Source organism: Spermophilus citellus, assembly GCF_964194105.1.
Source record: "Spermophilus citellus genome assembly, chromosome: 4".
NCBI lineage: Eukaryota > Metazoa > Chordata > Mammalia > Rodentia > Sciuridae > Spermophilus > Spermophilus citellus.
Window position 1 is genome coordinate 201,108,441 of NC_138185.1, and position 25,315 is coordinate 201,133,755.

General features: G+C 48.2%; 2 protein-coding genes across 5 annotated transcripts in view; both read left to right on the forward strand.

Moving 5' to 3' along the window:
• Nucleotides 1-25,315, forward strand: part of ESRRB (estrogen related receptor beta) — a 164,885-nt gene that overhangs the window by 75,877 nt on the left and 63,693 nt on the right. The window lies entirely within an intron of this gene.
• Nucleotides 14,603-16,528, forward strand: LOC308647874 (mitochondrial outer membrane protein SLC25A46-like). The gene is given in 2 exon segments (XM_081292382.1): nucleotides 14,603-14,977; nucleotides 14,979-16,528. Coding segments are annotated over 2 exon segments (1,236 nt in total). The 5' UTR covers nucleotides 14,603-14,711; the 3' UTR covers nucleotides 15,949-16,528.

Here is a 25,315-nt window from a genome sequence, read left to right on the forward strand (position 1 = left end):
TTGGAGGCACCAGCCCAGGCAGAAGGGGGCAGAATCTCGGTGAGGAGGTGATTGACGTTGGCATCACATTCACACCCACCGTCCCAGGCCCTGGGTGAGCCTGTGTATAAGGTCCTTGTAGCACCCCTACGAGGCAAGAGCTCCTCTGTTCCTTATTTTAAGATGTTGCAGTGAGGCCCAGAGAGGTTATGTGACTGGCCCAGGGTTGTTCAGCAGGACACAGTAGAGCCAGGCTCATTCCTGGTCTATCTGACTCTTATGTTCCAACTAGCCACCACCGTCCTGCATTTCTGGGGTTCTGTGGAGGGGAACCTGGGGGCACAGGAAGGAGGCAGTTGCATAAGATGATTATTGGAATCCTCATTTTCTGGGGGCAGATGTTGAGGCCCAGAGAGTCTTGCTGAGTCAGCAATGTGGGGACTGAAAGTACCACCAGGTCCTTCTGGGTCCCTGGCTTCTGTCTGCCATTTTGCAGATGGGTCCAAAGCGCCGTTGCCAGTCCTCTGGGAGGGAAGGTGCACCATGGCTGTAGGTAAAAGTTGTTGGCAGCTAATTGTTTGTTTGGTTTTTTTTGGTTTTGATGCTGGGGATTAAACCCAGGGGCGCTTCACCACTGATCCACATCCCCAGCCCTTTTCTTCAGTCTCACGGAGTTGCTTAGGGCCTTGCTAAATTGCCAGGCTAGCAATTTTGAGCTGGCAATCCTCCTGCCTCAGCCTCCAGGGCTGCTAGGATGACAGGTGTGCACCCCACCCCCACCCCGCTGGCCTGATTGTTCTTTAAAGTCATCGCACACATCTCCAGGGAAACAGGAGGGCCAACAGGAAGCTCCCCCGGGGAGTCCGAGGCCCCTCTGTGGCTCTGTGATCTCAGGTCACTTGGCCTCTGAGCCTCCATGTTCTCCTGGGCCTAACGGGGACAGTAGCATCCCAGGTCCAGCCCCCAGCCAAGGTAGGACGGGCACCCCAGGTAGTGTAGCAGAGCGTCCCAGGGCCACCTCCTGGACCTGCCGTCAGAGGCCACACCATCTTCTTTGCATATGGCCTCCGGTGGCCGGGGCGAGTCTCTTCCTTTGGGGATGGATTTAATTTTTAATGCAGCCAAGGTCATTTGGAGGCAAGTCTCGGGAATTAGCTGGGTGACAGAGCTGAGCAAAGCGATTTTTGATTACAAAGAAAGTAAGGATGTGACTCTGTTTCTCAGATAATCTGGCTCCAGAGGCAGTTCCCAAGAGGAGCTCCAAAAATGCCGTGACCCACGGCGGCGTGGCCAGGAACTGGGAAGAGATGCCCAAGGTGACCATGTTGAAGGGGACAGCACCCGCTGGGTGTATAAATATCAGTTGGTCACAGTGGGTCTCCTGACTTCATGGTCACACCTGGCTGCCCCTGACCAGCTGTCCCCGCTTCAAGGAGCCACCTTGGTGGGAGTCCCCGTAGGCATCGGGGGAACTTGGGTAATTGTGGCCGCCACCAGTTGGGCTCCGTCCCTGCTCCGGGCAGGGTAAGTCAGGGCCCTGCAAGATGCGCTAACTTTCTCGTCTTACCAGCCAGACCTGCAAATTACCCCGCAGAACCCTGGCTGCTTTGGCGGGGAGGGCGAATGAGTCAGAGCTGGCAAGAGTCTAGCTGGGGACAGAAGGAAAGGACACGCAGCCCCTCCTGCTCAGGGGACATCATTTGCTCTTGAGAATTAGCCTGTCTGCAGGAGCCCTAAGAGTGGGCGCTTCATTCCCTCTTCTTGTGCTGACATCTCCTGACATTTTTCTCCTGGGACAATTTCTAGAAAAACTGCCTGAGAGATGCAGAGACTTATAAGTTCTGAATTAAAAACAACAACAACAAAAAAGAATCACGCCCAGAACACAGCTGGGGAGACGAGCATGGGCAGAGCGCTCTGAATAGCGCCAGGTGACCTCAGATGCCGCCTGAAGACTTGAGCAAAAGGAGGGAAGTAGCAACCCTGAGAACCTTCTGGAAGAACTCACTTCAGTTGAAGATGGTCCTTTCATGTGACATGAGGATCTTCCTCATCTGGGGAGCACGAGTGGCCTTTCTTTTATGCAAAGATGGTGGTACCAGTGGCGTTGATTTTTATTAACTGGTTGATGGGTACTGAGGATTGAACCCAGAGGGACTTTACAACGGAGCCACATCTGCACCCCTTTTATGCCTTTATTTTGAGACAGGGTCTCACTCAGTTGCTTAGGGCTCTCTATGTTGCTGAGGCCGGCCTCAAACTTGTGATCCTCCTGCCTCAGCCTCCAGAGTCTCGGGGATTACAGGTGTGCACCACCACTCCCGGCTCTTGTTTTCCTTTTAGTGTTCTTGGAAAATAGAGTCAACTCTGAATAGGTCCTCAATAGTGGGGTGAAGTGGGGTGTATCCTGTGAGCTCAAAAGCGGGGGACTCCTGGTCTGGAACCCAGGAACTGGAAACCAGGTGTCCTCCAGCTGGACTCCCAGGCTCTGTAGGAAACCTGGGGGCGGAAAGGGAAGGCCCGGGAGCAGTGGTGGCATTGGCGGTCCCTCAGCCAGGAGCTCCCCTTGGCCCCGGGGCACTTTCTGTGCTGTTTGGAGGATGGGGATTCTAATCCCAGAGTTGGAAGGTGTCCTGTCTGGTTGGCCCCGCACCTGGAGCAGGGCCCCCTCCTGCCTTCTCCTCCACGCTGTGGCCACCAGCAGGGGGTACAGGCACCCTGGGAGGAGAAGAGCCACTTGGCCCTCATCAGCATCACAGCCTAGGTCCAGCTGCGAGGTCGGGTCCCAGGAGCCCAGTGGAGCCGGCGTCCTGTCCCCATGGAGGGCTGAGGAGGAAACCCACCAAGGACTTGGAAAGGGGAGGGTCCTTCACGGCCCAGGCGGCTTCTCACACCCCGTCCATTGTTTCCGCCTGAGGATGGCAGATTGCAGAGGCCAGGCGGATGGGCACCCTGCCGTTCCCAGGGGCTCTTCAGGGAAAGTGGGGTTCTTTTCTTTCTTTTGGTGCTAGGGGTTGAACCCAGGGTGCCTCACCACTGAGCCACATCCCCCAGCCCTTTTTATTTTTTGAGACAGGATCTCATTAAGTTGCTTAGAGTCTTGCCAAGTTGCTGGGGCTGGCTCCAAGCCTGCAGTCCTTCTGCCTCAGCCTCCAGAGTTGCTGGAATCACAGGTGTGCACCATCATACCGGCGGGAAAGTGGGTTTCTATGGAGTCGCCCTGATAAACAGACCAATAGGAGGGATACAGATAGAGGGATTGAGATGGGGGTGTAGTCACAGATCTATCATCCATCTATCTATCGATCAATCGATCGATCGATCAATCAAGAGGTGTATTCTAAGGGACTGGCTCACATGGTGTGGAGGCTGACAAGTCCCCAGATCTGCAGGGCGAGTAGGCAAGCCAGAGGCCCTGGAGAACCCTTCGTATAAGTTCCAGTCCAAAAGCTGGCAGTCTTGAGACCCAGCAAGAGCTGATGCTTCAGTTGAAGTCCAAAGGCAGGAAAAAGCTGATGTCCGGTTTGAAGGCCATTCGGCAAGAGCGGTTTCCTCCTTCTTGGGAGCAGGTCACCCCTTTTCATTATATTCAAGCCTTCAGCTGATTGGATGAGGCCCACCCACATCAGGGAGCTTGACAATTTAAATGTTAATCTCATCCATTAATAACCTCATAGAAATACCCAGAAGGCTCAAATAGGTTGAGTTATTGTCTGTGCAGAGGAGGAACCTCTCCTAGGAGCTGGCAGAGCCGTTCACTTCTGAAGTTTTCTGAGCTGATGGGGAAACATGACTTGTGCCATGAGCTTCTTTCACCTATTTTGATGCTTGGTGTTTTCTGGGTTAGAATATAGTCACGCGGTGACTTTCAATTCATAACCATGATCCTTAGTAGGACAGGTTTTACATAGAAATCTGTCCACTTGGCACAGTGTGTTGGGACTCTCTGCCGAGGGCCTGTTTTAGTCAGCCACACATTGTTGTGGCCAAAAGTTGTGACAAGAACCACGAGAGGAGGAAAAGTTTATTTGGGCACATGGTTTCAGAGATTCAGTCCCCGGCTGGCCAGCTCCATAGTTCTGGGCCTGAGTTGAGGCGAAATGGCATCGGGAAGCAGAGAGGGCAAAGTATAAACCTCAGTCACGCCGTCCGTGACCTGTAACCTCCAGCCACGCCCACGTGGCCATAGTCACCTGGGAGTTCACCTATAGCAGTGGTTGAACCCACCTCATCAGTTAATCCTGTCATCTCTGAACATCTGACATCGTCTCACGTGAGCTTTGCAGGGACACCTCATATAAACCACGCAGGGTCTCCCCCTTTCCTGGGCCCTGGGAAACATGTCTGTCCACACTCATTCAGGTCATTGGCAGAAAGCTGCACCCTGAAACTATAGCATCGGGGACCCTGATGTCTGCTTGCTGCTCAGGAGCTGCCTGGGTGGCCCATCAAGGGACCCTTTGCCATCCTCAAGGTCCACTGTACTATTGGTCTCTCTGACTTCTCCTTCTGCCACCAACTAGAAGAAAGTTCTCTGCTTTTAAGTGTTCAGGAGATTCCACTGAGGTCATGCATAGAATCTAAGATGATCTCCCTACTCGAGGGCCAACTATGCTATATGAAAAAATGATCGTGGGAATAACATCTCAAGACATTCATAGGTTCCAGGCAATAGGGGAGCATCTTTGAGGGGCCATTTTAGAGATCCTATGTATCAGACTCCCTTTTAGTTTGTGGGTCCTACTCAGGAGGTTGCTAAAGGTTACTACTCTCCCACTCCAAACCAAGAGACAGTGGAGACAGCTCAGCAGGCAGGAAGTCATGTAGCACAGTCTCACTTGGTGTTAAGATACTGAAATGTACAGACTGAAATTATGTTTCAGAAAACTTTCTGCTTAGCACAGAAGTTACTCCCTCAACACCAAAGCTTCATTATGAGACTTGATTCTATAAATACTCAGTTGTAGTCAATTTCAGATATGAGCTACAATTTATCACTCTGCTCTGATAAACACACAAAGAAGAAGGAGGAGGAGGAGGAGGAGGAGGAGGAGGAGGAGGAGGAGGAGGAGGAGAGAAAGAAAGAAAGAAAGAAAGAAAGAAAGAAAGAAAGAAAGAAAGAAAGAAAGAAAGAAAGAAAGAAAGAAAGAAAGAAAGAAAGAAAGAAAGAAAGAAAGAAAAAGAAATGCCTAGAATAATGGTTGGTTAAATATCTGGATACTCCATAGCTCAGTCAAGTTTGCACAAAAAAAAAAAAACAAGTATCATAGCCGGCAAATAAATTTGGGAGAGTCTGTATATTATGCCCCCATCTTAGGCCTTCTAGGGCCTGTTACTGTAGTCAAGGTCCTGAGAAGTCACGCAGTAAATAAACCCATTTGGATTTCCTTATTTATTTGATCATGGTAATTTTTGAGGAAAGGTGTATGATATCTGCAAATCCCATGACCTGGGTTCTGGGGACTAAACATTGGGAAACAGTACCCTGAGGACATCCCATAGGTTGGGCATCACTGGTCCCCAGAGCTTCTGCTGTAACCTCCACCCCTGCAGATGCTGCGTTTTGGCCTCTTGGGCCTCTCTTCTCCCGCCCTCTGCTCTGTCGTGCCAGTCCATGATCAAGTTCATCAGCGATGTGAAACCAGGGATGTGTCATGGTCAAAGTGCATCCCAAAGTGAAAGGACTCGGAGAGCACTTTATTCAACTGTGTTTTATGGGTGCTTTGTGTGCATGATCTAATTTGCTCTTTCCAGCCACCCTTGGAGTTGGGAACAAGTGTGTCATTTTAAAGCTGAACAGGCTGTAAAATGTGGGGCTTTCTAGCGATTGGGAAGTCAGGATTTGGACCCAGGCCTGGGTGATCCTAGAACAGTGCCCTGACCACTGCACTGCCAGGATTCCCACTGCGTGGCCAGGACGCCTCCAGGAGCAAAGGAAACAGAGGGCTCACTAGGCAGGCTGTTGGCAACTGATCAGGTTATCTGAAGACCCTTTATGGATGGGACATCTTCTGATGGCAGGAAAGGTGAGGACCTGTTGCTAGGGCCCTGGGTGTTGATAGCCATGCCCATGCCTGGCGGGAAGGCAGAGGAACATGGCTCAGGATGTCCCCGACATCATCTGCCTGCTGGTGACGGACAGAGCCTGCTGGGCTGTTTTACTTGCTGCAGGGGCTGGGGAGGCCGATGAGGGGGTCCCTGAGGGTGCCAGAGTGCTGGGCATGGTGACAGGGCACAAGACCCAGCTCACCGGGAGCAAGGACCCTCTGATCCAATACTTGGTGTGACTTGGACAAGTCTGGGTGCTCTCAAACGTCTTGCACGCTCTCTGCCTGTCTGTGATGTGAACAAGGTGACTGCACCCTACTTTGCATTGAGGCATTCCCTAAAGGAAGAACCGTGCGTGTGAGCATGTGTGTGTGTGAGCACATGTGCACGTCACTGTGTCTGTCTTCAGTATCCAGTGCCCTCCAGGGACCTGGCCCTGCCACCAAGTTGCCTATAAGCAGTGTGTCTCTGTGTGTGTCACCACCCAGGCCACACGGAAGGGTGGAGTCCTGCAGCGCGGGGGGCCTTCTACCTATTGATATTACATGACACTTATGCCCTTGTTAATCTCTGTCACTAGAGCGAAAGTCCCCTGTGCTCCCTGGGCCTGAAATCGCGAATCTATTTTTCCTGCCAGAACAGTGTCCAGGTATCTGATATTAGGAATGAATCCGTGGATAGACTCCTGGGTGATCCTGGGGTCTGAGCTCTGAGATTTATATATCTTCCCATGAACCTCTCCTCATCGGTGAGCGGACCCCTTAGGAAACTGCAGGCAGGCGGCACAGCCCCCTCCCTCTTTCTCTCCCTCCCCACTCCGGCCCTGCACCCTCCTCACCCCCAGCCCCACGCCCTGCCCCAGGCCTAGAAGCATCTTGAGCAACAGCTTCTGCTCAGACTCTTGAATAGTCTTAGTGATGGTTTGACATTTCTTCTAAAAGTGACAAATGTAATTTGGAACTGGCATGTTAGTTCATTTGTTGGCCATGTTGGTTCCTAACCCAGGTACAATTAAAAAATGTAACAAAATGCTATCTATCTTTCTGTATATTTGTGGCCATAAACGTTGTCTGATGGCCATTCCCCATGAGGAAAGCAGGAGGAGCAGGGACTCCAGGACACCCCTCAGAGCATCACAGACCCTCCAGGTATGGACGTTCTGGTGGCCCTGTTTTCAAAAGCAGTGGTTGGCCGTGCCTCCTGGCACAGGTGTTCACCTGGAGGGAAACTTCAGCCTGAGACCTCAGGAGCTGTTTGACCATGGGGGAGGACATCTTAAACTTTGAGGTCCTGTGTCCAGAGATGCATGAAATCCACAGGGGATTTTCCTCCTAAGTCTCCCTGCGAGGCAGGCTGAGAACTTCACCCTGGACCTTTGGGTCGATGGGTGGGATTAGAAGAGGTGGAATGACCTCTGGGGCTTCTTGTCAACTCAGGGGTGAGACATCAGTGGATATCAGCAACAGATATCGGGGACTGAACTGGGAATTGAACTCAGGGGTACTTAACCACTGAACAACACCCTCTATTTTATTTAGAGACAGGGTCTTGCTAAATTACTTAGGGCATCACTAAATTGCTGAGGCTGGCTTTGAACTCATGATCCTCCTGCCTCAACCTCCCAAGTTGCTGGGATTATAGGTATGTGCCACCACACCAGACTTGCAAGTGGCCTTTTCTATCCAGATCATTAGACCACCCTTAGGATTTAACCCTTCTCCCCTGCCAAGCCTGGAAACCTGGGGACAAGGCAGTGACCTCCACTCTGATTCCCCTCTCCTGCGCCCAAGCCTGCCCTGCCCCTTGAGGACCACCTTCTTATTCCATCCTGAAGGCAGGGACCTCCCTGTGAAGGATGGCGTGGCCTCAGTGGGGGCTGGCCTGCTCCTCTCTGGGGGTACAGGTGGAGTGGGCCCGCACGGCTGTGTGTGCTGCCTTGCAGAGCCCCTCCTGCTCCAAGAATCTGGGTCCCCAGGCCCTGAATTGTGAGCTGGATTTGGAGCTGCTGTGTCTGCTGCCCCCACAGCTTAGCACATGGCTGTGCCAAGTCTCAGTCACAGCTGCTATGGTCTTCACAAACCCAGATCACAGCACACACACACACACACACACACACACACACACACACACAGAGCACCTTCATAAACCAGGTGAGGCAGGGCACACCTGTGTCCCAGCTACTTCGGAGGCTGAGGCCGGAGGATCAGAAGTTCAAGGTTAACCTGGGAAATTTGGGGAGACCCTATCTCAAAATAAAGTGAAAAATAAAATAAAAATGGACTGGGGATGTAGCTCAATGGTGGAGAGCACTTGTTTAACATACACAAAATCCTGAGTTCAATCATCAACACTGAAAAAAAATTTTTTTTCTGGGGCTGGGGATACAGCACAGTTGGTAGAGTGTTTTCGCAGCAAGCACAGGCCCTGGGATCAATCCTTAGCACCAATAATAGATAAATAAAATCTAGGGGCTGGGGATGTGGCTCAAGCAGTAACGTGTGGCATGTGCAGGGCGCTGGGTTCAATCCTCAGCACCACATAAAAATAAAATAAAGATGTTATGTCCACCGAAAACTGAAAAATAAATTTTAAAAAAATTTAAAATAAAATTTCTTGGCTTTGCATTTTTTCCTTTTCATATTTGGTATTTGGAGATTTTTTTTTTTTGTCATATTTCAGACATGTGAAGATCTTTGGAAAAACTCAGAGGCTCCCTGCCTGTAGGGCTGAGCAGACGCACCAACCCTGCTCCTGCCCTGGGGGATCACTGAGTGCAGAGGATCAGGAGGAAGCTGTGGAGAAAAGGGAGAATGGGCTGGAGAAGTCCCTGGTCTCTGAGGGGCAGGCAGGGGCAGTGCCCCGGGGCTAAGGCCCGAAGTCAGGCTAATTTCTAGACTGCTCTGGTATGTTTGGTTCTTTCAGTTTGTGAAAGGTCTTTCTTTCTTTCTTTCTTTCTTTCTTTCTTTCTTTCTTTCTTTCTTTCTTTCTTTCTTTCTTTCTTAGTTGTTGATTGACTTTTATTTACTTATTGTTTATATGTGGTGCTGAGAATCGAACCCAGTGCCTCACACCTGCTAGGCAAGTGCTCTACCACTGAGCCCCAGCCCTGTGAAAGGTCTTTTGAACCTTTTCCCCAACAGCCTCCCTGACTCTCTAGACACCCTCCCCCTCTTCATTCATGATTCTTCTCAGCATCTTAGTGGAAGTGGTGTGCTGTCCCTCTGTAATCCGTGTAGACAGACGAGCAGGCTAAGAGAGTAGGGAATGTCCCCTGTACTCGTTGGTCTGTGTTTGCCAGCCACACAGGTTGCTCAGCTCAAAAGCTGGGTCCTGCCAGGGCCGTTACACAAGTCTGTAATCCCCGCAGCTCGGGAGGCTGAGGCAGGAGGATCACAAGCAGCCTCAGCAAAAGTGAGGTGCTAAGCAACTCAGTGAGACCCTGTCTCTAAAGAGGGCTGAGGTATGGCTCCGTATCAAGTATCTCTGAATTTAAACCCCGGTATCCCCCTCAAAAAAAAAAAAAAGGGCCCTGTAGAGCCAGCGGGCTCATGCGATTGGTCGGCACTCAGCCCCGTCTCTTATTGTTGGGTGATATTGGGAGCTCTGCTGTCTTGCAGGAGTGGGTGTAGGTGTGTCCAGGAGGGCAGAGGTTCCATATCTTTGCCAGATGACCTTGAATGGACACTGAGGGCACCCTCATTTCCCCTAAGCAAGGCAGACTGTGCTGTGCCAGCAGGTGGGGGACTCCTCTGTCCAGTTAATGTGGGTTACTGTGCTAGACCGAAGGGTCCTGGCAGCCCAGCCCTTGGACAGACACCACGCAGCACACAGAGCTCAGGCGGCAGGTGCACGGAGCACATCAGGGTGCAGTTCTCTACACCTGCAGAGCCCCAGTCATTGGGCAGGTTTGAGGAACCATCGAGCCTCGGCACCCAAAAGTGCACACCACCAGCTCACAGCCATCTCAGGCTGCCTGGTCCCAAGCAGTCTTTCATTCACCCCAAACAGTTTAAGCCTTCGGGAAAAACAGCAATGAAAAGGTCCCTGTCCGCAAGGAATTTACTGAGAGACAATGTATAAGCAAGCGGGGCAGAGAGCAGTAGCAGCCTCCAGGTGCAAAGAGCAGGTGCACAGTGGGCCCTCAGGAGGTCCACCCTGAGTGAGCCAGGTGCAGGAGGGAGAGTGAGAAATTCCCTGGGGAAAGCTTCATCAGGAAGGAAAGGGAAAAGTGTGGATGTCACAAAATAATTGAGGGTGATGGGGGTCTGTAGCACACGCCTGTAATCCCAGAGGCTTGGGAGGCTGAGGCAGGAGGATCGCCAGTTTGCAGCCAGCCTCAGCCTTAGCAAGGCCCTAAGCAACTTAGTGAGACTCTGTCTTAAAGTAAAATATAAAAAGGGCTGGGGGTGTTGCTCAGTGTTTAAGTCCCCCTGGATTCAATCCCTGGTACCAAATAATAATAATAATAATAATAATAATAATAATAATAATAATAAATAGGGGAATGGCAGCGTAGGAAGAGCTACCTTTTGTTTGCATTTACTTTTGATCAGACATGTTTTGAGCATATGCCACTTGTCATCCCTACCCCTGGTGATGAATCGTGTTGTCACTACTCCCCATTTATAGCTGCATAGCCCCAGGCCAGAGAGGTCACGTTCACCCCAAAGCCAGGAGGCCATAAGTGGCAGTCAGATTAAGGGTGGGATGTCCAGAGGACCAAGGGTTAGGGGGAAAGAACACCCCAGTCACTGAACCACATATCAGGCCTTTAGTGGGTAGAAATCACATATTGTCCCCCTTCAGTGATAGGGGACCACAATGGGAAGGAGTTGGTGAGGTGCGTCTGAAGGAGAAGGACAAGTTGAGGCCATGTTCCTGGAGTAGGGATGACATTGGTTGGTAGTAACACTCAGGGCCCCCACCCAGGTTCTGAGAGGAAGGACACTCAGGCGACAGGCTTCTGCATTAATACAGTATGTGCATTTTATCTCTGCAGACCTCGAGACTTGGTTTAAAGAGCCCAGCTCAATACCATTAGTGTCTATCTGCAGAGGACCCTCGGGAAAATTGATTAGAAAGTGGGCTTTTGCATTGGGGCAGGGCTGGCTGGGCCTAATCGGATTTGAGCGAGAGATGGTATCTAATTCCCTGCATCTAGGAACTGGCTTGGGGACCTCCCTGGGAGCCAGCCCCCCTCCAACAATTTGGTTTGTGAATACATTACCCACACAAGCAGAGGGGGAGAGGGTTTTGGGGAGATGGGGAAGGGACATGTGAAAGGCTTAGACAGGACAAGAGATGCTTCCTGCTTAGGTCTTGGGTGGAAGGTGTGTACCAGGGGCCGAGGGTGTTTCGGCTCATTGTACCCCTGGGGAAGGACACTGGTTATTGTATTGCTTGCTATTTATTGAATCTCTGTGTGCACAGTTTCCCCTCTCATTTCAGTCTTTATTTAAAAAGTAATATATTCACATGGATAATAAGAAAGTTAAACACTGAGACCAGGCGATGATGGGTACGTTCTTCCTGATTCTTGGTCCCCTGCACAGTCCCCCCAGTGTGGCCACTGTTACCAAGTATTCTGTGACTCTTGTAATCTTCTCACAGATTTCCCATGTGCATTCATGAATGGCTTCACTAATCTCTCCAAGAAACCTGTGGGGGAGGCCTGGGTGTCCCCATTTTGCAGATGGAGAAGTGGAGGCTCAGGTTGGTTGGATATTAGCTGCAGGGCCAGGAGCCAAACTGTGCAAGGTCTGGCTTTAAGTTGTGGGGTCTTTTGTGAAATCACGTGCCCTTCTCAGAAACAGAGGGCTGCTCAAAGCTCCCCAGGAAACACCTGGGTTCACACTTCTTAAACCCTCCTCTCCCCGGCCATCCACCTGCTGTCATCTTGCAGGGAAACTTTCGAGGGCTTCTTTTAGGGCTTCCTCCCATTGGGCATCCTTTAGGAACAAGGGAAAAGTAGCTTGAGTCCTTGCGGCTTTCTCTGGATCTTGTGGGTACTGTGTTGCAGGGACCCAGGTAGGGAGGATTGGGGTGGCGTGGGGGAGGGGGGGCACAGCAATGAGTCCTGGAGGATGAGTGTGACATCGGAACCTAGGGTCAGCGTCCTGCTTCACTACACATAACAGTAGGCCCAACCTCCTATGGTTCTCAGGGGGTCCAAATGGTATCCGTGGCCTGGTGCATCTCAATAAGTATCAGCGATTATTAGTATTACTAGCTAGATAACCTCTAATACACTAACCATGCACTCTAGGCAAATTGTCTTGACCAGAATATAGGAATACAATTGTTCTTATATTATTATACTATTATTTAACATCTAATGTTTAAAGAAAACTGTTTACACAATAAGTAGTATTGTCTTAAATAGAATTAGTATCTTGCCAAGGTTTGGAAGAGATATTCAATAAATATTCTTGTTTTTGTTTCTTTCCTTCTCTTAGTCTAAGTCTAATTAAAGTGAACCAATTTTAATTCCGTCTTAACACATGTATTGAGCACTTGCTGTTTACTTGGCACTCTGAGGGCACAGGGATGAACAGGCCATAGACCTCAACAGACAGATCATCAAATAGAGGAGGCCAATTGCGAATGGGGGCATTGGAAATAGTCCAGGTGGTGAGGTTTGCCAGGAGGGAAGTGGCCGACACCAGTGGACTTCCGGCTTCGTGTTCTCCAGGACCTCGTTTTCCATTGTGAGAAGTGGAGCTGCCTCCTTCTCTTGATCCTTGATATTTGGAAGATATGGAACAACCTGGTTGATGTGGTTTCAGTCTTGAGGGGTCAGGAAGGGCTGAGATCTTTCTTCCTACCAGCATCAAGTACCTACACACACACACACACACACACACACACACAAGTACACACACACACACACACACACACACACGCCTGCCCCAAGCCTCCTGGCTCTGCCCATTTGCAGGGCTGCAGGAACACAAGCCTCCAGTCCCCCTTTCCTTGCTGCGTCTTCTACAGGCACAAGGGCACATCTGCACCCGGTGGCTCCTGACCCCTCCTCCCCTGAACCCTGTCCAGCTCCAACCCTTCCCCACTCCCCCAAGGAGGTTTGTAAGGACCAGAATAGCTCAGTGCCCAGTACTGTACTGTAAAAAACAGAAATATGTAACAGCTGGATTATGGGGAGATTATTAGCTCTGCTTAAAGATTTTCCGCTTACGCAAGGATTAGCTGCGGGGTTCCTTTAAATAGATGGCTTTACTAATGCATCTGTAGCAAGGGAAGGCTGGACGGGAGGAAAAAGGACAGGCGTGGGAAGCAGGAGGCCTGCATTTGAAGACAGAGGAGTGGCGGTCATTCTCCTCTAGGAGCCTGGGTTTCCTTGGGGTGGGGGTGGGGGTGAGCAGAAGCCCCCCCACCCAGCCCCTAGCATTGAGCAGGTGCCATGGTGGGTGCTCAGGCCGCTGTAGAGGGCTGATCAGTGCATGGGGTGATGTGGATTGCCCTGCTGGTGATGTCTACGCCCTGGCTGGCCTCTGCCCGGTCTCCATCCCGGTGGCTAGCCTCGCCCCACCTGCCCTCTCCCTGGCCCCGCCCCCTGGCCCATCCCTCTGTCCAGAGTTCCCACTGCCCCCAGTTCTCAGGATGCGTGCTGCTGGGGGCACCTCTGTGATTGGCACATACAGGTCCCACGGTCGAGTGTGCCGCTCCCTACCAGCTCCCCTGCCTCCTGGCTAACACCTCCTGGACCTTCAAGGCAGCCTCCTCCACCTCCTCCAGGAAGCCTTCCCTGACCGGTTTTCCCTCAGGAGGTTCGGACACCCTCTCTGTGCTCCAGTGGTCCTGTGAATGCGCTGGTGTGCATGACCCTATTACAGCCCTTGAGGACACTTCATTATCCAGTGGCTTTGTTGTCCTTGGTCACTTGTTCATATCTGGCATGGCATGGTATCAGGAATGGAGCTAGTGGGCTCAAGAACAGGGTCCTCCTGTTGGGCTCAATAAACCTGTGCTACATGAAATTAAATAAACGAACAGTGACTCCCAGCAGGGCGCGGCAGCGCAGGCCTGTAGACCCAGAGACTCAGAGGGCCGAGGCAGGAGGATCACACTTTCAAAGCCAGCCCCAGCAACTGAGCGAGGCCCTGAGCAAATCAGTGAGGTCCTGTTTCAAAATTCTAAACAAAAAGGGCTGGGGATGTGGCTCAGTGGTGAAGCACTGAGTTCCATCCCCAGCACCAAACAACAAAAATAAAACTGAACAGCAACTCCCATTTGTCGGAGGTAAATGTTTGCTCCCCAGGCACACGGCACATGCTGGACCCTGTCCCCATATGCTGGAAGCACACAGCATGTCCTTGCAGGCAAAACTCTGGTGTTGGATCATAGTCCCGATAAATCCTGGCTGTGTCCCAGCCATGTGACCTTAACCAAATGACTTGCCCCTGTGTTTCCCCAGCTATAAACCAGAACCAGGTCACAGGGTGCGATGGCACATGCCTGTAATCCCAGAGACTGAGGCAGGAGGATCACAAGTTCAAGGCCAGTTGCCACATCTCAGAGAGACCCTGTCTCAAATTAAAACTAAAAAGTCTGGAGAATTCCCCCAGACGCAGCGGCTGCCGGGGAAGGGGAACTGAGCAGCCCGAGGTCGCCGTTGCCCCGGTGGTGGTGGGCTCCGGGTGGGCTCGCTTCATTCAGCCCCTGCTGCGATGCATCCGCGGCGCCCGGACGGATTCGATGGCCTGGGCTACCGGGGTGGTGGCCGGGACGAGCAGGGATTTGGTGGCGCTTTCCCTGCCAGGTCCTTCACCTCCGGGTCGGACCTAGGCCACTGGGTGAGTACTCCCAGCCGCAACCTGCACTGGGGAGAGAAAAGCCCGCCCTATGGCGTGCCCTCCGCCTCCACCCCGCACGAGGGCCCCGAGGAGGAACCCTTTCCCGGCAGCTGCAGTGCCAGCGTGCAGGGGCAAAGCACTGTTGAATAGATTCGCTGGATTTGGTATTGGACTTGCAAGTCTCTTTACAGAAAATGTACTGGCCCATCCTTGCATTGTTCTACGCCGCCAATGTCAGGTTAATTACCATGCTCGGCATTATCATCTCACACCATTTACAATCATCAACATTATGTACAGCTTCAATAAAACTCAGGGACCAAGAGCCCTATGGAAAGGAATGGGAAGTACGTTTATTGTACAGGGAGTCACACTTGGAGCAGAAGGCATAATTAGTGAATTTACACCTTTGCCAAGGGAGATTTCACATAAATGGAATCCCAAACAAATAGGTGAACACCTTCTACTGAAATCCCTAACTTATATGGTGGCAATGCCTTTTTATTCAGCAAGTTTAATTGAAACTGTACAGAGTGAGATAATTCGAGATAATACTGGGATTTTGGAATGTGTAAAAGAAGGAATTGGAAGAGTGATAGGTTTGGGAGTGCCTCATAGCAAACGACTCCTTCCACTTCTTTCCCTGGTCTTCCCTACGGTGCTGCATGGAGTTCTTCATTACATCATCAGCTCGATCATTCAGAAGTTTGTCCTGCTAATTCTAAAGAGAAAGACTTACAATAACCACTTAGCTGAGAGCACTAGCCCTGTGCAGAGTATGTTGGATGCTTATTTTCCAGAACTTATTGCTAATTTTGCTGCCAGTCTTTGCTCTGACGTTATACTTTACCCATTGGAAACAGTTTTACACCGCCTTCACATTCAAGGAACACGCACGATAATTGACAATACAGACCTTGGCTACGAAGTACTTCCAATTAATACACAGTATGAGGGAATGAGAGACTGTATCAATACCATAAAGCAGGAGGAAGGAATGCTTGGCTTTTATAAAGGGTTTGGTGCTGTTATAATACAGTACACACTGCATGCAGCTGTCTTACAGATTACCAAAATTATTTACTCAACACTTCTTCAAAATACCATTTGAGATTTAGGTTCTATCACTGGTTAGTATAAAAGACCCAATCTGGATAATTTGCTATGAAATTATGAGGGATAAAAGTGAAATACTGGGGGGAAAATGGACTAGAAAATGAAACTGGTAGAAAAAGCCCATGCTGATTATATTGACACTTTTGTGTTTTTTATTTGTTTGTTTTGTTTTGTTTTAAGGCATAGGTATATATTTTGGATCAAAACTATTGAAACTTGAAAACTTAATAAAAATAACACTTGTAAGAATGAAATTTTAGCTGGTTTAACACTCATGCTGAAGCAAAAATGATACTGGGCAAAAGCAAAAATTTATCTTCAAATATGTAAAGTGAAATTTTATTGAGTCGGATCTATCCTATCTGACCTTAATATTTGTTACAGGTTTATTTTTCCCTCTAGATTGATATTGATATATTGTCCTAATACAGTGTATAATATCAAAAGGTTGTACCTTTAAACAAATAAATTATGTCATCATTGAATAAGACTAAAGATTAGATTTGGCAATCTGTAAGCAGGAGTTAAAGGGTTTTAAATCATATTTTCCCTATGTAATTATTTTAGTGGCTGTATATAATATATAAAGCCATTTTTGTACACATATAGAACTTGGAATTTCCTTCATCCCTACAAAATTTTCTACTCATAGGTCAGCTTATTGCATAAAATACACTTTCTGCTTTAATATCAGTAAAACATCAAAGCCAAGGTACCCAGAAGATTTTAATCAAACGTAGCACACTTGTCCGCATCCAAACCCAGTGTTTCAGTGCCAGCAACTTAAAATTCATCATATGTTTATAAAGTTTGGTTTGCTTGGCTAGTTTTGTGAATTGTCAGGCTATTTTTAAGGCAACTTTTAAGAAATAATCATGACAACTATTATTCCTTCCATATTTACAAATTGTGTACTCAAAAGGAACCTTATAACTTTCATTTCTGAATGACTTATCTTAAGCAAAATTAAAATTTACCTGGGAATTTGTGCCTCTTGCCTACCATATAGTCATCATTAATTAATTACATCATTTTTTATCTTTTAGTTTTAAAAAAGTTTCATTCTCCAAACAATACATTTAAAGAAAAAAGTAAGATATGCTTATCCCTTTTTATTTAAACTTGTTTGGATGAATACTGAAGAAAAATATACAAACCTTAAAGGAAATTTGTCCTTGTGTTTTATTTTACATTTCAACAAATAAGTAACAGAAAAAAATTGTTAATCAGTCTAATTTTTAAAAGTCTTTCTAAATTTAATTTGGTGAATTACACTCTGTAGTATCAAATAATATGCATTTGACTAATCCACTATTAAGCATTTTAAAGTTTCATTTCTAAACAAGAATGGTCACCTTTTTTCTATGAACCATGTAGCATTCTAAAGTGCAATGACTTTGGATGTTGTCCAACCTAGATTGCATACAAACAGATTCATGTTATTTTTAAAATGTCACAGAGATGGTTATGAATAATTTTGGAACACACAAAAAGGATACCCAGGTATGTGAAACAGTGTATAAGTAGCGACTCTTTACTAGTGTGTGTGTGTGTTTACTGAATAACATCAAGTTTTCCATTTTTAAATTCCACTGAGAGGGAAAGTAAACCCCATTGGTCACATTTTCTATTTTATGGTTAATCTTTTAGTTTGTGGCTTACTTTATCCAACCCGTGGGATTTAAATTGTTTTTATTGCTTTTGAAATGCTAAATAATGTTTTATATATTTATAATATATTCAGCTTCCTGAAAACCTCTCATTTTATTAAAATAAGTGGTTTCAAAGAAGATAAATCAGAAAATTTCAATTTTCAGAAATTTTCTAGGACAGAATATAATGGGAATCAAGTATTACTACTAGTGAAAGTCTGTAGAATCCTTCACCTAGCTAAAAATCAGGTATTTCAAGATTTATTGAATGTTAGCATGATTATGCAGTTATATATATATATTGATTTTGTTTGCATGATTATGCAGTTATACATTTATTTCATTATTGAGTCATGGCTGATGACCAAACTGCACACATTTCTTTTTTCTGTTTGAAGAAAGAATGCAAATTAACATGAAAACTAAAATGGAATAGTGTTAAATAAAATATTAATTATTTTTTACTGTCTTTTCCAAATTAGTTGAAATATAATCTTTAAAAACCAAACAGTCTGACAGGCATAGTGGTACGTCCACACCTATAATCCCAGTTACTCAGGAGGCTTACAGATTTGAGGACAGCCTGGGAAACAATGAGACCTTGTCTTAAAATGAAAAGTAGAAGGGACTAGGGATGTAGTTTAGTGGTAGAGCATTCCTGGGTTGAATCCCCAATACTATGGGGAGTGTGGGGGCGTGGAAATAAGCATTTAACTGGTCAAGTGTTTTTCAGTGAATTTACAAAAGAACTCTCAGATAAACTCTGCCCCTTTGAAAATTTGCTATTTTAAATATGGGTGCCAAAATCTAATCTCCATAGCATACATTTCTTAATAGACCAAATTATGTTATTAAATTCAATATTACCAGTAGCATCATGGATAGGATTCTATTAAGTAGTTCTGCAAGCCCACTGGTCCTCTTATTATAAGCCAGATGTTGGCCATGGAGCTTGTGATATGATATGCTTCCCTTACATTGCAGGGTTTCTTAATTTGAGTAAAGTAGACTGAAAGTGGTAAAATTAAAAACTGGTAAAGATTAACCCATTTTGTGAATTTATGAATTTATTTGCTAAGTTGTATATATAGACCTTAATAACCTTCTCAATTTTATAGGCCCTTAAAAAAAATCCTAAATTAATGAAGTTTTAGTCAAGCTTCCAGACTTTAGCGCTGATATTATAAAATAGTAAAAGCAAGCTAATTTGCAAAGGGTTATGAATGGACTATTAGATACTTTAGTCAGTGCTTTTAGAAACAAAACTGGAAGGGTAAGAGATCCTGCTCACTTGTGCAGATGTGCCTGACTGTTCATAACTGGTTTCAGCTCTGGCTTAGTTGTAACTGCACAAAGTATTCACTTTATTAATTGGGCATAAATATTTAAATATTTCTATCCAATTATATATCTGTTCAGAAAATAAAGAAGATGCTGATTTGATAAATTGATTTGTCAACCGAGATTGTGGAGGATGTTTTTCCTCAGTGTTCTTACCCATCTTATGGAACAGAAAAGACTGCCGGGTATCGAAAAGTTATCCAAGTTTGAATTTATTTTCAAAACTTATCTAAGCAAATAAAATCCCTTGCACTAGAATTGGAATAATGTTTAATGTTGGCATTTCTGCTTTCTCTTTCAAGTAGTTGTACATAATCTCGCTCTCTCTCCTTTCACCCATTATAAATTGAATGTAATGTGTAATGTCTTTTTTTGGAACCTTTGAGTATCACTGATATACTAATAAGTTGTGTAGCAGTGTAATAAAAACTTGTAATTTGACAATGAACCTTAAAAAAAAAAAAAAACTAAAAAGTCTGGGATGTAGCTTAGGGGTACAGCACCCCTGGCCTCACTGCCCAGCATGAGGGGGTCATAAGAGTTCTGAGCCCCCGGTGTGTGGCAGATGCGGGGGGTTAAGAGGGATTGAACCCGGTGTGGAGGGTGTTCCCTGGGAACCCTGCGCTCCCGTGCGGATCCTCCCCAGGGCTCAGGTTGCTGAGCTTGCCGTCCCCTCCTCCCCTGCTCCCGTGAACTTTCTCACTTCCCCGCCCATCCCCAACCAGTCAGCCCAGAAATAATCCAATTTTACTTGATTATTAGTCATTATTTCCCGCTGCTGTTTTTATTTATTTTTTAAGCATTCTAGATTTAATTGAGTTGATTGATCAGCATGATGGCTGATTGGAGGGAGGTGTTCTGTAACCCTCTCCTCCCCTGCTGTCCCTCCACCTAGAGAAGCCCAGCCTGCCCTGGGGCTCCCAGGGGGCGGGCCCATTGGGTTCAGAGGGCTGGGAGCCAGGCACCCGGCTGTCCCTGGTTTAGTGACCTGAGGAGAGTCCTTTGCCCTCTTAGGGTCTCATCTGCAAAAAGGGGCTGAACTAAAGCAGCCTCTGATCCTCCCTCCCCCCTACAAATGTGTGGTAACCCTGCAGCTGACCTTGTCCTCCTTGATCTGTGAACTAGTCATCTCTTTGAGGTCACAGCCCACCCCTGTGCCCTGAGCTGAGCCAGCGGTTGCGGGGACCCGGATGTGTGAGCCAGGCAAGGGCTGTGTCTTGTAGGAACCCATGGGGGAGGCTGGCTTCATAACCAGTGGGTGCTAAGCTCAGCAGAGTTTTGGAGTGGGCCTCTAACTCTGGAAAGTTGGGTGTGAGTGTGTTAGGGGCGGCATATGGGTTCAGGCCAAAACAACCCTCCTGAACTGACTGTAGGTGTGATATGTGCTGAGTACCTATCGTGCCACATCTTGTTTTCTAAATGCTCACAACAACCTTCTGAGTGAAGGGATGTAATATGAATTTTATAGACTAAACACTGAAGCTCAGAGAGGCTAAGGTGGCTTGCTTACATCACACAGCAAGCGAAGGAGAGAAGTTGACTTTGAACTGAAGGCTGAAGGATGTCAGGCTTGCCCTTTTTACACAGCTGCAGACCACATGCCAACATGGTGTGCCTATCTCGATAACAAGAGGAAGGATGAAAACGACCAGCTAATTTCTCCCAGTACCACTTCTATTTCCATGTTTGCACATTATCTTCCCGAGAGACCCTTCTTTAGGTAACATGGAGTGACGTACCACCTTCTATTCTTTAAGTGCTCTTTTCTCTCCTCTGAATTTTGCTCTTGGATCCATGCATTAATGAAGCACCTATAGGGTGTCCTGGTTCTGAGTCAAAGTCCCTGCCTTCCTGAAGGTGGCCCTGGGTGGACAGATTATAAACAGGTGAACAGGAAAGTCATAAAAAGCTCAGATACTGAGAATGGCTGTAAAGAAAGTAGAGCGAGGAACTCAGGGAAATGATGGTGGCCATTTGTGTATCTCCTTTTGGAGAAATGTCCTTTTGGATTATCTGCTCATTTTTTATTGGATTTTTTAAAATATTTTTTAAGTTATGTTTCCAATTTCTTTTTAAAAATATTTATTGGGGCTGGAGACGTGGCTCAAGCGGTAGCGCGTTCGCCTGGCATGCGTGCGGCCCGGGTTCGATCCTCAGCACCACATACCAACAAAGATGTTGTGTCCGCCGAGAACTAAAAAATAAATATTAAAAATTATCTCTCTCTCTCTCTCTCTCTCTCTCTCTCTCTCTCTCTCTCTCTTCCCCCTCTCTCACTCTCTCTTAAAAAAAATATTTATTGGAGGGCTGAGGCTGTAGCTCAGTGGTAGAGCACTTGCCTCGCATGCATGAGGCACTGGGTTCGACCCTCAGCACCACATAAAAATAAATACATAAAGATATTGTGTCCACCTACAACTAAAAAAAAAAGTAAAATAAAAAATTTAAAAAAAAAGATTTATTGGGCTGGGGATGTGGCTCAAGCGGTACTACGAGCTCACCTGGCATGCATATGGCCCAGGTTCGATCCTTAGCACCACATACAAAGATGTTGTGTCCGCCGAAAACTAAAAAATAAATATTTAAAAATTTCTCTCTCTCTTTAAAAAAAAAAAATCTCTCTCTCTCTCTCTTAAAAAAAAAAAAAAAAACATTTATTGGAATAGTTTTTGCTTTACAGAAAAAGTGCCAGGGCTTCGTGCAGGGATCCTGGGAACCCTGCGTCTGCTCTCCCTTTGGTTGGTGTCTTGTTACCGGGGTAGACGTGGCAGACCTGCCCCCTGACGCCTTACTACAACCTAAGCTCCCTACCTCTCTCAGATTTTGTTGGTTTTCCTGCCACCGTTCTTCGTGAACCAGCCAATCCAGAACCCCACACTGAGTTCTCTTTAGTGTCCCCTGGTGTGTGACACTTCCTTGGACCCTTCTTGTGTTCTGTGACCTTGACGATTTTGAGGCGTGCTGACCAGCTGTTTTGCTTTTGTGTTTTCCAAATTTGTTTCCATTTGAGACCAGGATGCTGAGAGGCTGTGCAATGTCAAGATCCAGCTCAGAACTCAGAAGTCGGGTCGGGGATTGACTGGGTTCGAATCCTGGCTCTGCCCCCAGCCCTGCTAAGTGACAAGAGCCAGGAAGCCTGTCCTGCCTCGGTTTCCCCACCCTCACAGAAGAGGCCTGGTGAGCTGCTCGTGAACTCGTGTTCTTGGAGGTCCCTGTGGGTTCCTGGAGGGACTAGTTGCCCTGAGGTGTTCACTTCCTCTCCCAGGAGCCGGGCTGGGAAGTGCAGAGAAGGGGAGAACGCGGCGTTGCAGGAGACTCACACTTTACAAGGCTTTGGGAGATGATGTCCTAAATTGGTCCTCTCAATAATTCCATGATGTAGTAAGATGTAATCTCCCCTATTGTGTGGATAAAAAACCTGAAGCTCAGAGGTCAACAACCTGGGGAGTTCACAGCGGAAAGAAGGGCCTTGAACCTGGACCCTGGTGGCCAGAGTGGGCAGGCAGCCCTGGGCGGTGGCAGGTAGGGCCTGGATCTTAGATTCTGGGCTGGCGGGATCTGTCGCATGTGCCTGGCTGGGCAGACACACGAAGACTCCAGAGTTATGGATTCCCAGCTGCTACACGAAGTATTGATCTCAGGCCATTGTGCGATAGCCAGTGTTTCATTTTGTAATGTAGATTTTTTCCCCCTTAGATGATTTCACATTTAACCCTTAAGTTACCTGGGAAACCAACATGTGCCAATGAACAAAAAGCTCTAGTCTGGCACCTGGCTTCCCAGGGGGGTCTCAGACCAGAAGGCCAACTGCCCCACTTCCTGCTCGGGGCATCTTCAGGCCCCTCCAGATGGCCAGGGCTATCTCTGTCTTCCAGAAAGGGAAGTAGAATGACATACCTGAGAGCCTGAATGACTATGTCAAGGACACACAGCCTTTCAGCTGTTGCAGAGGCCTGCACCGTCTCTGGGCTTTCTCTCCAGGCAGCAAGCGTAAGAGCTCAGAAGACGCCTCGTGCTCTTGGTTCTGTCTTTAAGCCTGAGATGTAAACTACAAAATGCGTTCCACCCTCATCAGGGAGCTGGGAGCCACAGCTCTAAGAGTGCAAGCTAAGAGTTCTTGTCCTAGAGGGACAGTACGTGTGCGCTTATGTGTGTGTGTGTGTGTGTGTGTCAGAGAGAGAGAGAGAGAGACAGACAGTCAGACTTGTTAGTTTAATGTACTGTGAGGACAAAGAACAAAGAATTTTGGTGCTGAGGCTGGAAGCCAACATTTTCCCTGAGTTCGACCAGGGCACACAGAGGCAGAGGGTGGGCTCCCCGGGGCCTCTGGCTGCTGTGCACTTGACATTGGGAGTTCCCATTCCACCCACTTGGAACTCTACCCCCACCTTCCACAGCTGTGTGCACAGAAGATACAGCCCCAGCCATGCCTCTAGCTCTCAAGGACATGCTTCTGCCTGTCCCTTATCCCTGAGGTGCGCCCAGGTTTGGGGGCCTGTAAATGGCCTGGTTCTCCCCAAGCCGCAGCCCTTGCCCGCCCCCACCTTTGGTCCTTTTGGACACCTGTGACTGGAGGCCATGCCTGGGGTAGCCCAGAGAAGAGTGCTCAGGCCGGCTTAGGCCCACTTTGTGGCTGTCCCTGGCCTCAGCCCCTCCTCCCACCTGGACCCACGAGGAGGAGGACCCAGAGCCCTTCTACTCTGACCTCTGCCAGGGAGGTCTGGCAGGAAAGGGAAAAAGGAAGGGGGCTTCTCTAGAGACGGCTGTCCTCCGGATGTTCGCTCCAAGTCACCAAGCAGCTGCATGGCCGAGTGCCGCAGCCTCTGGTGCCTAGGTTGAGTCCGTCTGTGACGCGGGGTGGACACTCCAGGGTCATCGTGAGGATTCGTAAACCCGCATGTGGGAAATGCGTGCAGAGAAGGGCGGCAAAGCTTCTGTATTCTGGTGGGCCACACAGCTGCGTCCCATCTTTATTCCTTCTGAGAGTTTCTGAGTCTGTGTCCTCACAACAGCTACAGATGCAGCCACTAAGACACTGTGGAGTGAAATGACATCCCAAGGCTGCTCCACAGAGCGGTGGGACACCAAGGCCTGATGCTCAGGCCCCAGGAGGGTGCTGGGTAGCCTAGGCTTGGTCAGTGGGACCCATCTGCAGTCACAGGGCTTTCCCAGCAGATGTGTTGGGAAGGGAACCCCTGGTCAGCACCCCTTCCTGCACAACTGCCCTTCCAGTCTCTCAACTCCCCCCTCCCTAGCAGCAGCTATCCCCACCTGAGTCACTTGGGCCACAATCCCTCCGGTGTTGGGGGGTGGGGTGGGGGGGTGGCGGGGAGGGGGGGGTGTGACTCCACCTCTCCAGCCCGTGGCAGGGTTGTGCTGCTACCAGCAGCCTCTAGGAGGGAAGAAGGTCGCATTTGTGAGCAGTGATGGAAATGCAAAATAACATTTTGATCGAGCCAGCAGGCTGTTTATTTATCAGATCAATAGTCAACCACCCCTGTGGAGAAGTCAGTGCTGACGCATTGCCAAGGGCAGCCTTGCAAATCCAGCCCCTCCCCCAGTGGCTGGGATTAGGGGAGGGCCACGGGGCCTGGCAGTGACCCCAGCTCTGCTTTCCTGTGTCCACGGTGAGCAGGTACAGGCTTTCCCTCATTTTCTTCTGATACCCAGTTTACAGAGGGCAAAGTCAGTTTATGACTGATTCCCGGAGAGTAGATGCGAAAGCCCAGGGTTCAAGCCCAGAGACTCCCGTCCAGGGGCCTCCCCCCTGGGCTCTGTTGGTCTTTTCGAGGGCAAGGAATAGGAGGTGCCCCGTCTGAGTTGGGCAACTTTTTCCAATCCTGCTTCCCACAGGTTTTCATGCATCCCATCGACTTTGGTGTTAAAATACCTTTTCTCCTCCCTCTTCTTCCTCTTCTTCTCCTCTCCTCCTCCTCTTCCTTCTTCTTCTTTTCCTCCTCCTTCCTTCCTCTTCTCCTTGGTCAACTTCTTCTTCCTCTTCTCCTGCTCCTTCTTCTTTTTCCCACCTTTTAAACCAGATTCCTCCAAAAATGACTTTCAGGCTCTAAGTTCTCTCAGTTGCTCACCAAACACATGACATGGTTTTGGATGCTTTTTTTTTTTTTTAAAGAAAGAAACCAGGACTGGTGGTGCACACCTGTAATCCCAGCAGTTTGGAAGGCTGAGGCAGGAGGATTGCAAGTTCAAAGCCAGCTTTAGTGCGGCCCTAAGCAACTTAGCCAGAATCTGTCTCAAGATAAATAAATAAAAAAAGACTGGGATGTGGCTCAGTGGTTCAGTACCCCTGGGTTCAATCCTTGGTACAGGAAGAAAAAAAAAAAGGGGGAAGAAAAAAGAAAACCCAGTAAT